This window comes from Falco cherrug, chromosome 5 (genome assembly GCF_023634085.1).
Source record: "Falco cherrug isolate bFalChe1 chromosome 5, bFalChe1.pri, whole genome shotgun sequence".
NCBI classification, from domain to species: Eukaryota; Metazoa; Chordata; class Aves; order Falconiformes; family Falconidae; genus Falco; species Falco cherrug.
In genome coordinates, this window is record NC_073701.1 from 58,523,412 (window position 1) to 58,536,301 (window position 12,890).

The window sequence follows — 12,890 nt, forward strand, 5'->3', positions numbered from 1 at the left end:
AATCTGTTTATTTTGCAGTGATGATTTCCCTTTTGCACTTAGCATACAGAGATTTAATTTCGGAAGCATGATCCTCAATGTCCATTAGTGCAGCTGTAATAAACATTCATCTGTTTATTCCTGAAGCAGCATGTTTCCTAGAGCTAATCCTCTTGTTCCTTACTCCACACTTTCTCATGTCAATCAAGTTATCAGTAACAATAATCACAAATCCCATTAAGAACTAATTACATATGTGCAACTTCAAGCTAGTTTACCTCTTTGCTAACATTATCTCAAAGATTTTTAACTGCAGTCAATCCAGCTTGCTTCTGGCTCCATTAATTATGGTTGCACATCTTTACAAAGTATTAAGACCTACAACTCATCTTAATGATATTCTGCTGCTTCAGAAATAAGAAAGACCTATAAAATGGAGTAACTTGCTCTTCAGATGCGTTGAACTCTGTCTGCCACCCACTCTAAGAGCTCCACCATTCTCATTTCATATCTGCTCAGTTCCTGAGTGACACAGTGAGCTCACCAAGAGATCTTGGTTTTCTTGCTCGAGTATATGCTGTAACTGGAATTAAGAACAGAATCTTGCTGACAAAATGTGGACAAAGATGACAGACAGACTGGAGAGTGTATCGTCATAAGGACGTGGCACAGATCCTTTTGAAAGCTGTTACATGAACTCCTTTCTTGAGAACACAAAGGGAACAGGGTGTAACTCTTCCAGTAGAGAGTGTGAAAAACAATGGCTTGTGTGGATGTGATAGGAAACTATGGTTTTGCACCATACCAAAAAGAACAATCTATTTCAAATATTTCAGCAAAGTATTTTTATATGCTGTTACAACTGAGAAATCAACATATACGTACTGGTTCATTTCCATAATAATCTGTGTAATTTTCTTTGTTTGTTATATGCATGTATCCCTTCCCCAGACAGTGATGGAAATTAAGGGGAACATTTGCAACCAACAAGGAGAAAAACTAGTCTATGAAGATATATCATACTGTAGCCTATGTTAAATTGAAGCTTGTGGAATCCTCTAACTTTAAGTGTTTAATGAAAACAGAATCATTATCTCTGTTCTAGGCAGGTAGAGACCTCCTCTGGGATTTAAACACATGCATCAAGAGAAGACTAGACCTGTGTGTTTCTGGGAAGTTTGTGCCTACAGTGTTACACTTTGTTTCTCTAGTCTGGATAGTTAAGAAAAGATGCTGTTCTGAAAAAGAAAATGAGAGCAAATCCTAAAGCTTGATGTTTCCTGTACTCAGTTTTAAAAAGCAGCTTTCAAATACTTGTGTCTGTATTGCACCCGTAAAGCTATTAATTTAAAAAGCTTTCCTGAACTGTGCCCCTCCCCGCGCTCCGCCCCCCCCCCCCAACACACACACACTTTTTCCCTTGCAGGAAGAGGTCTTTTATGATGGAAAAAGAATGGGACAAAGTTCTAGCTGATTGATTTATAAACACCTGAAAAAACCATAGTTCATGTGGAAAGTGCTGGAACATCCTTAACCAAAGTGATGTCACTGGATTAGTCATTCCAAAGTGGCTTAATGTGGATAGAAGACAAGGCAGCTCTAAGGGAGAGGAATAAGAGTGGGGAGGATAACTGTGGAATTAAAGATGCTTCTTCACCACTAGTTCTTTCCAGTTGCCCATGGCCAGTAGAAGTGTTCTCTGAAGCAAAATGCCTTGGGTTGTTGATTTCATGCAGACAGCTTTCAATCTTGCAAAGCAACACCTTCCTTTTGTTTTTTGCTTAAAGTCAATTACTTCATTGTTCATGTCTTTTATAGCCACTGGAATCCATATAAAGTAGGCATAGCTTGTCTAGTTTTCTTTCATGTGTGTGCATCCTTCCTTCATCCAGTAAGTATGCTTGCACATGTCGGGAGAAACTGTGAGTTGCTGATTTTTTATAAGGTTCACTTTTATGTCATTATAGTGTGATGAGTTTATCATGTTTTTCGGTCTTCTAGTTTCGTTTGGAAAAAAAAAGTCATTTTTGCCTTGTCATGTATCTTCTGCAAAACCAATTTAATACTAACTTCTTTTATTGTACAGAGCTGGTTATTTGCCTCAGAATATTCCTTTGGAGATTATCAGATACCTTTCAGAGGAGAAGGATTTTCTGCCTTGGCATGCTGCCAGCCGAGCTCTTTATCCTCTAGATAAATTGCTGGACCGCACAGAGAACTACAACATCTTCAATGTAAGAGATACCGTCTTCCTCTGTTTTTTTCACACAGCCTGCTTCGTTTTTTCCCTTTCTTTCTTTCTCTCACTCTCCTTCCTTTCATTGCCAAGGGTTGAACTGTTCCCCAGTCAGATACTTTAAATGACCTAGGGTTATGAGCTTTCTTCCTAATCATAGCAGTTGTCAAGCTTTGGTTCATTTGCATTTGAACAGTGATAACTGTTGTTTGAGGCATATATGATTAGTAAAAGGAAAGCTAATTATCCCTCCTATTAAATATTATGGCAAATAAAGTATTTCACTTGAAGGAGCCAAAGTAATCTATTTCCAGATTTCCTCTTTTGAGGAGCCCCATGGTGATATTTAGGTTGGTGCCCAAGCTCAGCAAGGACACCAAGTGCAGGCACAACTGAATAGGATGCACGCAACTGAAGTAAAGATTTTTAGTCATTATTTCACCCAAAAGTCATGGTGAATTCAATGCAGTTACCTTAATTAACAAGGATTAAATCGCCATTGAATCAAAAGCCCATTCATAATTGGGTCCGAAGGGACAGCAGTAACAGCTAGCAGTAAATAATTAAGATAGACATGACAAACATTTTAACATTTTACCTGAAAAAAAAAAATAAAAAAATCATAGCTATGCTGAAGCATGGTTTATGAAGTACACAGAATGTGAGGGCAGCCAGTGACAATTATGAACTCTTGGGCGTTTTTGTTTGCTATAAATTTTATGTACTCTACATATTTTAAATGGCCGATATACTGTAATTTTGTAGACCCTTCAAATGAAGGAACTCTTTACAGCCAGAAAAGTATAAAGGTGCTTTTTTTCTTCTCAGACATATATTTGCTTGTGTCTGTGTCCATAGACACACAGGCTTAGACAGCAGGAAGCTAGAGGTGGCTGTATGTATGTATATATGTATAAGTACATATGTGTATATATACGCACACACATACACAAAGCTACCTGCTGACATGGACAATTATTTTTGTAGAACATATACTACAGATTAATAAAGACACAATGAAATTCTTCATGAACCTGCCATGTAGGCCTACATGGAAACTAGAGCCATAATACAAAATTACGTTGAAATAATTTGCATGTTTAGTCTATTGCTAACTGCACAGAAAAATTCTTATGAGTGTGCCATTGCTATTTCACTTTTAATCATGGCTGTGTAAAGAAAACACAATTTCAATAAATAAGGCCAGTAAAATTCACAGCTGGGTTGTGTTTTATCACTGCTGATGAGAGCTTTGAAAGCAGAGGTGATAGCAGAGGAAATAAAAAATATTTTTAGTCACAGAATAACATACATGCTAAAGAAAGCTGCGCTATGAATCTCCTTTTGTGTTGACATCATATATACATGCCTGTGCATTCACAATAATAAAACAGATGCTCTTCTATGCAGGTCTTTATATCTCAGTTCTCTTCTTCAAATGGATGATTTCCACTGGCAAAAGATTACATTGAATACAATGACAGTGGTTTCCCTCACGACTGGTCAGAATATGTAAATATGTCTCCTGTGTAAAAAGTAAAAGTAATTAAAATAGCTCTTGGGCTTGCTTTGTTTTTTAACCACACCAAGAACCTAAAGCATAGTGTCACTAAATGTATAAATTTATTTGTGGCCACATTTTTCTGTATTCTGAAGTCAATTGACTGTACTTACGTAACGTTTTTGCCATGGCTATGGATATTAAACAATATTCTTCTAAAAGTGAACATGCCCAATGCTGTTGAGAGTAGAAATTAAGCTGTTGCCACTCTTGCAACTTTTCAGCTGTGTATTGTGAGTTCAAAATAGCATGTAAGAAGCTTTTTTAATTGATGGGGCTTATAACAATAAATTGTCATATACTAGGCATCTAATCAAATAGCTGTTCTACAGAGTCTTCTCACTATAGCAATGAAGGAGGATTGCAAGTGGACATGTTGCTTTGCTAAATGGAGATCAAAATCTTTGGAAAGTTGGACATTATTTGAGGGTAAAAAGGCAAAAACTCAATAGTCAGTAGCGTTTGAATTCCAAATAAAAAATAAATGTTAACATTAAATATATTTTTCTTTCCCCCCTCAGGAGTATATTTTAAGACAAGTTGCCTCAATGTATCTCAAGCTTGGATGGCCAACGAATAATTTAAACAAATCGCTTGTTCAAGCATCATACCAACATGAGTACTGTTTCATTTCTTTTTTTCTGTTTGATTGTTTGTGGGATATAGTTGTAATAATGCATTCTCCTAAAATTTGGTCTCATCTTCAGCATGCCATACTTCCCTAACTCTGTCATCCTGTTTTTCTTTTCTGGGAGAGCAGCAGATCCTGTGAGATTAATTTCTTTCCTGAGTTTGGAGAACATGATTTCCTAAGCCTTATTTTAGTATCTGACTGCACTGGATATTTAAGAACTTGGAATCATGTGACCACAGAGGTCAGGGAGAGTGCATAGTGTAAATGGGGGCTGGTTTTGGTCCACAACCCTTTATTTGTTGCAGCAGCTGTAGGCATTAAACTGACACTGGGATTTGTATAGCTAGATTATCTTTGCTATTTGCCCAACTATCAGTTGATGCCACTGTTACAAGAAACAGCTTTTTGTAAACATTCAAACACATTTATTAATGCAGCCTTATTGCTTTCTTGAATTTGGACAGAGAGTTGCATCGGGAAGTCATCATGTTGGCCTGCAGCTTCGGTAACAAACACTGTCACCAGCAGGCTGCAACGTTAATCTCGGATTGGATTTCTAGCAATAGGAACCGGTAAGTGGAACTGAAATGTGTATTTCCCATTTCTCCTTCTCAGAGGCAATACAGCTGGCATGCTCTTCCTCTCCTGCCTGCCCCTATCCATGGTGCCTCGTTCTGCAGAGTGGTATGGGAGGAAGCAGAGGTCACTGGCTGTTATTTAAAAATGACTGTGGGACTTCAGAATGAATTATTTACCTTTGCATGTATGAGTGAGTGAAGGGGACACCCATGCAGCCTCTGCCCTCTCCTGATAAATTGCTGTCAGGCAATTAACGTGCTAGAAGGTGAGAAGATGTGTTCTAACGAAGGGTTTAAATGAAGAAAGATTAGTGATCGCCACATTGGCAGACCAACACGGAGGCTGTGTCGGGGCAAGAGAGCAGAAAGTGCTAAGTGATGAAAGAAGTGAGAGAGGTTAGAGGCAGAACGACTGAGAAGTAAGAAAGGAGACAATCTATTTTAGGGTAATATTATGAAGTACTTAAGGGTGAAGACTTGGAAATTAATGCAGGAATACATGGAAAACGTCACGTGAGGTCTCAGAGATGGGATAATATGATAGCTGATGTGTTGAGCACGAGCAGCACTGTAGGGGTTTGACAACATGTCCGTGGCTTAACCTCAGCTGGTAATTTAAGCCCCACGCAGCTGCTCACTCCCTTGCCCCTCACCCAGAGGGATGGGGAGGAGAATCGGAAAGGGAGGTAAAACTCGAGGGTTGAGATAAGAACCGTTTAATAATTGAAATAAAATAAAAATGAAAGAACAATAATAATAATAACAGTTATAATGAAAAGGAAAGAGAGGGGAGGGGAATGAAATCCGAAGGGAAGGGATGAAAGAAAACAAGTGCACAATACAGCTGCTCACCACCTGCTGAATGATGCCCAGCCAGTCCCCGAGCAGTGAGCAGAAGGCCCCAGCAACAGACACCCCACACACCGCCCCCCCAGTTTATATACTCAGCATGATGTCCCATGGTATGGAATATCCCTTTGGCCAGTTCAGGTCAGCTGCCCTGGCTGTGTCCCCTACCGGTTTTCTGTGCCCCTCCAGCCCTCTGGCTGGCAGGGCCTGAGAAACTGAAACGTCCTTGACTTAGTATAAACATCACCCAGCAGCAACTAAAACCATCAGTGTGCCACCAGCACTGTTCTCACACCAAAGCCAAAATGAAGCACTGCACCAGCTGCTAAGAAGAAAACTTTATCCCAGCCAAAACCAGTACACAGCAGATATGTAAGTTAGGCTGTCCAGACACAGGTTTATTCAGCTGAGGCAAGGGAACACAGGCCATGGATGGTGTATGAAATTTATCTTTTAAAGTTAAGCACCTCAGAAATGATATATTACTGAAAATACAAATATTTAAGTATGTATTGACCTATGGACACTGAGATAAGTACAGAGTATAGGTTAGGACTATGACTTCTTGGGAAAGCATGATGGATTTTCTGATTATATGGAATGCGGGTGTAGAAGTACTTGTGTAAGTACATCATATGATATTTTGTTTTAAAGGAAATTATTGTACTTTCAAGTAACCAAGAAAAAAAAGAAAAGAAAAAAATCTTACATTTTTAGTCCCAATCTTGTACAAGCTCTGCAAAAGGATCAGATCTCTATAGATACAGAGGCAGGTAGGATTTTTCAAAGACATCTTGAGCCAATCAGGTGGTTTTTTGCAATTAAAACATGTCCATCTGTAATCTTTGAAAATCCTTTACAGGCATACCCGTTTACATAGGTACCTGAGTGTTGCCTAAAACCAGCCATGAACAGGGCATAAATGGAAATTGCATTCCTATATGACTTTGAAACTTCTGAAAAAAAAAAATAAATATGTTGAGACTATGACTATGAGCCTTTAAACCTTTAAATAAGCCATATGAGAGGGAGCGGGTTTTCTTGTGTACGATGATACCAGCTATATTTACTATGAAATATATGCACTGGGGTTTTATACGAATTCTTGGTGTCAGTAGCAACAATCGGTATGAAACTATTCAAGAGTAGATTAAAGAGAAAGAATCATTGGAAACAATCTGCAAAAGTAATTTACTTAGATATTAATTTGCAAAAATAGTTAGTCAAACCTAGTGCCACCTATTAACATGCACAGCAGCAGATTATTCATTGTTAAAAAGCTGTCACCCTGCAATGCTTTCTCCCACCCTGTGTCTTCATCCTTTCCAACAAGACTGAAGAAAGAGGCATCAGGAGGAAAAAAAAAAAAAAAAAAAAGCAGCTTATTGCTTTGCTACCAATAGCAAGAAAGGAAAGGAATACATTTAAGGAGGCATCCGAAGATTTGTCTTAACCTTTCTATGAGGCCATTCTTGCGAGCAAAAAATTGTGGTTGCCAGCATATGACGAGTATTATGACAAAAACATCACAGCAGGGCAGAGGAAGAGAATAGCTACCAAGTTAAAGCAGTGCATTTCTCCAAAGGAACCACACAGTTTTGAAAAACAGTCGCCACAAATAATGTAATTACAGAATACAGATTGACAGTCAGATGATAAACAGGGGTACAACTTGAAAAGAAGTCAGAGACGTGTTTTTATGTATTTCTCAAGGTTATAGGATTGGTTCAATTCCCCACCCCAGAATTTTCCAGTTGCTGTTCTCAGATCAGTCTCACATACTGCATGTAACTAACATATGAGCAGACTAATTTTGTATCTACTTAACATTGAAACGAAATTGTGCAGGCTACTAGGAAACAGCAAGTGGTAGACATAAAATCCACCAGTAACAAAATTCGTAAGGGTCTGTCAGTGTTCTCTTGGGAATGTTCAGACCCCGCTACATCGGAGGTACCCTGTATCACCTTTGCTCAGTTTAAACCAAATCAGACTGAAACCTGAAAATAAAGCAAGGGCTGTTTTCCCTGCTTTTCCACTAACAAAGTTATGATGATGCTACAATCACAATTTAATTAACATGGTGTTTGAGTCATGCTTCTGCCTCTTTCAGCACTGCAGAGACTATAGCTATCTCAAGTACAGAGGGCAAGCAGGTAAATACAAGATACGTGCAGAAAGCCCACTCAACAGGTGCCATTTTGTATTCTTTCTCATCAATCAAGTGTTTTGCTTTTTGATGCCTTTAACAGTTGTTTGTGAATTTGCTGCAAACAGCTACCTCAGAATCTGTAGGAACCACTCAAAGCTTATTTTCTTACAAAGAAGGGGTAAATCATGCTGGTCATTTTTCTTCAGACTTCTCTGACAACTCCTGGTGCGGAAAGCTGGTGACAGGTGCCAAAACTATATGTATCCTTGTGTGTTCCACTCCTTATCAGCAATGAATAAAGTTGTATCTGCTGAAAACTACTCTGAAAGTTCCTGTAGATGGCCTTCCCTCTTCTGAAACAGAACAAAGACATTGACTGATGTGTTGCAGAATGCCTGGTCTTGGTGGGTTTTGCATAGCCAGAGCACAAAGATAGTGTTCCAGGGAACTCAGAGATATTTTTATATACAGATATAATTTGGATTTGACTATAAGACTAAAAATAAAGGCTAATTTGCAGCCTTTCCACCAATCCCCTCCCAAAATCCTTATTCTGGGAGATGAGATGTTTCATACGGTAAGCTAATTTACAAGCAGTGCATGCTGGAAGAAACACGAATTCTTCAAAGCAGTAGAGGCTATGATATTAGGCTTGTGTCACAAAATTCTAATCAATACAAAATTAGGGTATTATTAAGTTAATATGTGGTGTTATATACCACATAAATTCACAGGTGGTAAATCATGTAAAGAAGGTTTTTCATTGCCTGGCAGTTACTGCAGTTAAAGTTCAAATAATCATAACAGAGAATGTGCAATTAATAATATTGTAGCAATGCTAAAATTCATAACTTTTTAGCCACATTTTTAATCCGTGGCTTTTTAGAAGTACTTTTGAAATGTTTTTTCTGTTTTACTTGTGGCGTTTAATTATGGAAAAAGTGTTGAGTAATAAACAAATACAGTAACATCTAACTGTGTTTTACCAGCATATGCCTACAGTTGCTGTGGGTTTTAGTAATTATATTTAGTTGGATAGGTCCAGAAATTAATTACCATCTACTCTTCACTGTAGGGGATTGAAATAATCATAATAATCAGTTACTGTTGGTACTTTGTAATTACATGTTCTTTACTGTGCAAATAATTTGCCAGTGTTCACCAAGTAAAATAATGGCCATTCATAGCACAAAGCCGGAGGTCCTCTTTATATTTCCAGCATTATTTGAAAAAAGACATTATATTTCTAACTGTAGCACTTCAGATTTTCTTATGGAATTAATAAAAAAACCAAAGCACATGTGATCTGCAAGTTTAGCCTCAGCGCATTGAAGTAGAAGTCAGCTGAGAGGCTTGAAGGCTTGAATTTCTAAAGTGACTTAGGTGTTGCAGCGCTTCATTTTTAGATGCCTGACTCACAGGGCAGAATCAAATGCTTGGGGTTATGCTTCCTGCAAGGGGATTTGGGAACTTCTAAATTAAGTTAGTGGCAGCCACTATGCTGAGTGAAGAGCCTCTTAACATGAGACTGAAGAGAGAGTGGGCCCTCTTAGGGTCCATCACTACAGTGAGAAAGATACTTATATCGAATGAGTATGTAAATAGTGATCATAAGAGTTAGAGGTCCTTGCAAAAGGTGACTTTGCCTTTCAAAATTGTCACTAAAACAGGAAAAGGTCTGCTCCTTTTCTTTTCAAACACCACTGGCAGAGAAGCTGTTCCTTAACCCCCATCTAAACAGTGGTTCTGAGATTGTGGTAGAGCTTCAGCTTAGTACCTCAGCCCTGCATCTGCCACATGCAGAAGACAACCCCAATGACCTGTCTTTGAGGAGTTTTGGATAGTATTAAGACACTGCAACGCACTTTCTTGTTCTGGTTGAAGCTCAGCCACTGGGATTTACTTTGCTATCAAGAGAAATAATACAGCTCTCCAGCCTAAAGATGAAAACATTCATCTGAAAGAGGGAGCCTTGGGTACCTGAAATACCAGGATTACTTAGTATGCAAAGAGCTTTAGGTGGTATTGCTCACTGCCACTTTTGCAGGGCAAAACACAATGCTAAAGCAAGGAACATAGCTCTGAAAAAGAAGTTTGGCTCTACGAGAAGCAAACCAAACACATAACATTACACGTAGAAGAGGCTATAAGGAGACAACTGGTTGTACTTGTTTAGGAATTGATACCATATTTTAATCTTTGCAATTGTTAAAAAAGAAGCGATTATTTCTTTTAGCTGAAAATCTGGGATTAGAGTTCAGGGTATGTCTTACAGTCTTGCTAATCAATGAATTCAAGTAATTTTGCTCTTTTTAAATGACTGATGGCTCCAGCACATTTTACTTGCAAGTCTGCATTGCCTTCTGACTTGATAGTTGATATGAAGGCAAACATTTTCAATCTGTTAAGTTGGGATATATGCTACTCCTGTATTGGAGCAATGGAAGCCCTTGAAAATTCCGTGCTGATGTTCAGAATACAAACGTAGCAGAAAACATACAAGCACATTGACATGTCCCTTTATAGTTTGAGAATGTAAGGTTTCTGGGATTCAGTCAACAGCAGAATGCTGTACAAGAGAAGCTACTGTTGGCTGAAAATTAAGATGTTTGCTTCTACCTTCATTTAGCTGAGCTCATCCCTATGAAGCTCTTTCATGTGTGAAGAAATACATTATTCACACTCCTTAGATATAACAGCATTGTGGTTCAGCCTAAAAAATTAAAAAAATTACCATACAATGACTGCCTGAGCTTGAGGATCAGCCTTGTTAACCCCTTTAACCTTCACTGCATATCTATTCTGAAAGAAAAACATGTTTCTAAGAGGATTAGCATTTTCAGACTTTCTGCCTTGGATAGACTAAGTAAACGTGTATTACTGAGGTTCAAGAAAGTATTTGTGGAGAGCTGCAATCTGTAAACTCCTGACAAGAGATATCCTAACAACAGGGAACCTGTCAATGCACACTATGATGGCTCGAAGTATAACTTAGCCGTACACACAAGCGTGTTTTGGCAAACCTCTCTGTGGGTGAAGGCATGATTTTCTTCCAGCTACTGCTGCCATCCATCAGCTACAGGTTGCCACGTACACATTTCTGCTGGCAAAGTGGACCGTGGATGTATGTTTGCTTGAGGCAAAGTTCGACCGGATAGCATGAATGTGTAAGTGAGAGCTGCACCGAACTCAGACAGTTGATTTTGCCTTCAGTAGAAAAAGGAATGTTTTATTGTGGTTCTGTTAGTAGGGTTGTGGTGATACTATTATTTTGCCAATATACAGCAGTGAGCAGTGGGAGATGATAGTATCGCATCAGGCGCAATTATGTGGCAATGTTTCTTTAAGATGTTACTGGACCAGTTGGGAGCCTCCCCAGCTAGTCATAACCACTTCAGTTTGCTCTTTCTTTTTTCTTTAGAAGTGTAACCATTTCTATTTATTGGTTGCTGCCTTTCAAATGGAAGCAAAGTACCTTAATTAATTGCCTCAATACCCCTAGAAAACTTACTGTAAATGGATTTGATTGATCCAGACTTCATATCACTTTAGGGTGATTTTAGATTTCATGCAGTTTTTACTATTTTTACTATTATTCTTCTGTCACAAGCACTCTGATCAATTTTGTTTACTTGGAATACTGCCTTACAGATACAATATATTGAAAAAAAAATAATGGAAAAACCCAATATTCCACACACCATCAAACTTGACTAAAGTGAGAGTTGCATTCAGCTGTCTGCAAATTTGGTGTCTCTTGTCTTTGCACCTGTTATGCTGACCTTATGGTTGATGGCAATCTGCTAATCTTTGATGAACAGAGCTAAGCTGGCTATGCTATTTGGAAAGGAGAGCTAATGTAGCTTCTTTCTAATACTTGTTTTTCTTTTTTTTGCAATTCTGAGCGTATGTTCAGCCTACACTTTCTGACACAAGTGATAGGAAGGCATGGGTTTTTTCTTTTTTTCTGTCTCTTAAGGAAAGCAATGCTCAGATGAATAGATGATGTTTGCAGTGGAGTGCAGGCTGCTGCACTGAATTAGACTGAAGTCACCACCATTCTGTAGCCCATGGGTTCATGAAGTTTGCATCTGTCTGTCTTCATGAATGAGAAGTAGAGACTGCCAGACGATCCTGCCTGTAAATCTAGATGTTTTGAGTCTGGTCTGGTCTCTAATCATCCAGGTTGTTCTGAGAAGTCTTGAGCTGCTGATATGGGGCCAGAGATCTCTGAAAGTAGAATATGCCATGAATTTTCCTGTTCAGTCCGTGGGTTTCAAGTCAGAACACTTCCGTATGTCATTTTGCACTATAGATGAACTACTTTTGGTTACTAAAAAATGAAATTGGGATCTTGGATGATTGCATCCTAGTACTCAATTACCTCATTTAATCTTTGTAAGTCTAATAATGTGAATATTGTCTTTTCCAGTGACTTCTGTTTGCCATTTCAAAGACTTTCATGACATTGCTGTGACCGTCACAAACACTAGTTAATTCTTTATCAGTCTTAAGAAAGGTACAAGTTATGAAATAAGATGATTTCCATCACTTAATTTGAACAAAGACAGTGATAACAAACAAGCCTAATTTGAGAGTACTAAATCCCCGTACTTTTTTTGCAGAATTTGTATTTCCTCTGCAAGGAACAATGCATTCTTGTCCATCCAGCTGCCTGAATCGGCAGTGTGCTTATTTGGATGGACCATTAACTACTCAATAGAAATGGCACCAGAAAAATAAATTGCACTGCAGGAGTGTACAGGAGACTGTAACGTGTTTATAAATGAAACTAACCATAGATCTGAGGGAGCGGTAATTAACAAATTACCAGTCATTAATTGAGTTCATTTCAATGAAATCTGGCTTAGGTGATAGAAAATCAAATGTTTTTCCAAACA

At 38.4% G+C, this 12,890-nt stretch overlaps 1 protein-coding gene across 1 annotated transcript in view; it reads left to right on the forward strand.

Annotated features, from left to right (window-relative positions):
- Window positions 1-12,890, forward strand: part of TRHDE (thyrotropin releasing hormone degrading enzyme) — a 214,264-nt gene that overhangs the window by 179,365 nt on the left and 22,009 nt on the right. The window contains exons 13-15 of the mRNA XM_027812500.2: window positions 2,066-2,213; window positions 4,298-4,395; window positions 4,875-4,982. Coding sequence (XP_027668301.2) covers window positions 2,066-2,213; window positions 4,298-4,395; window positions 4,875-4,982 — 354 coding nt within the window. The remainder of the gene's footprint in view (window positions 1-2,065; window positions 2,214-4,297; window positions 4,396-4,874; window positions 4,983-12,890) is intronic.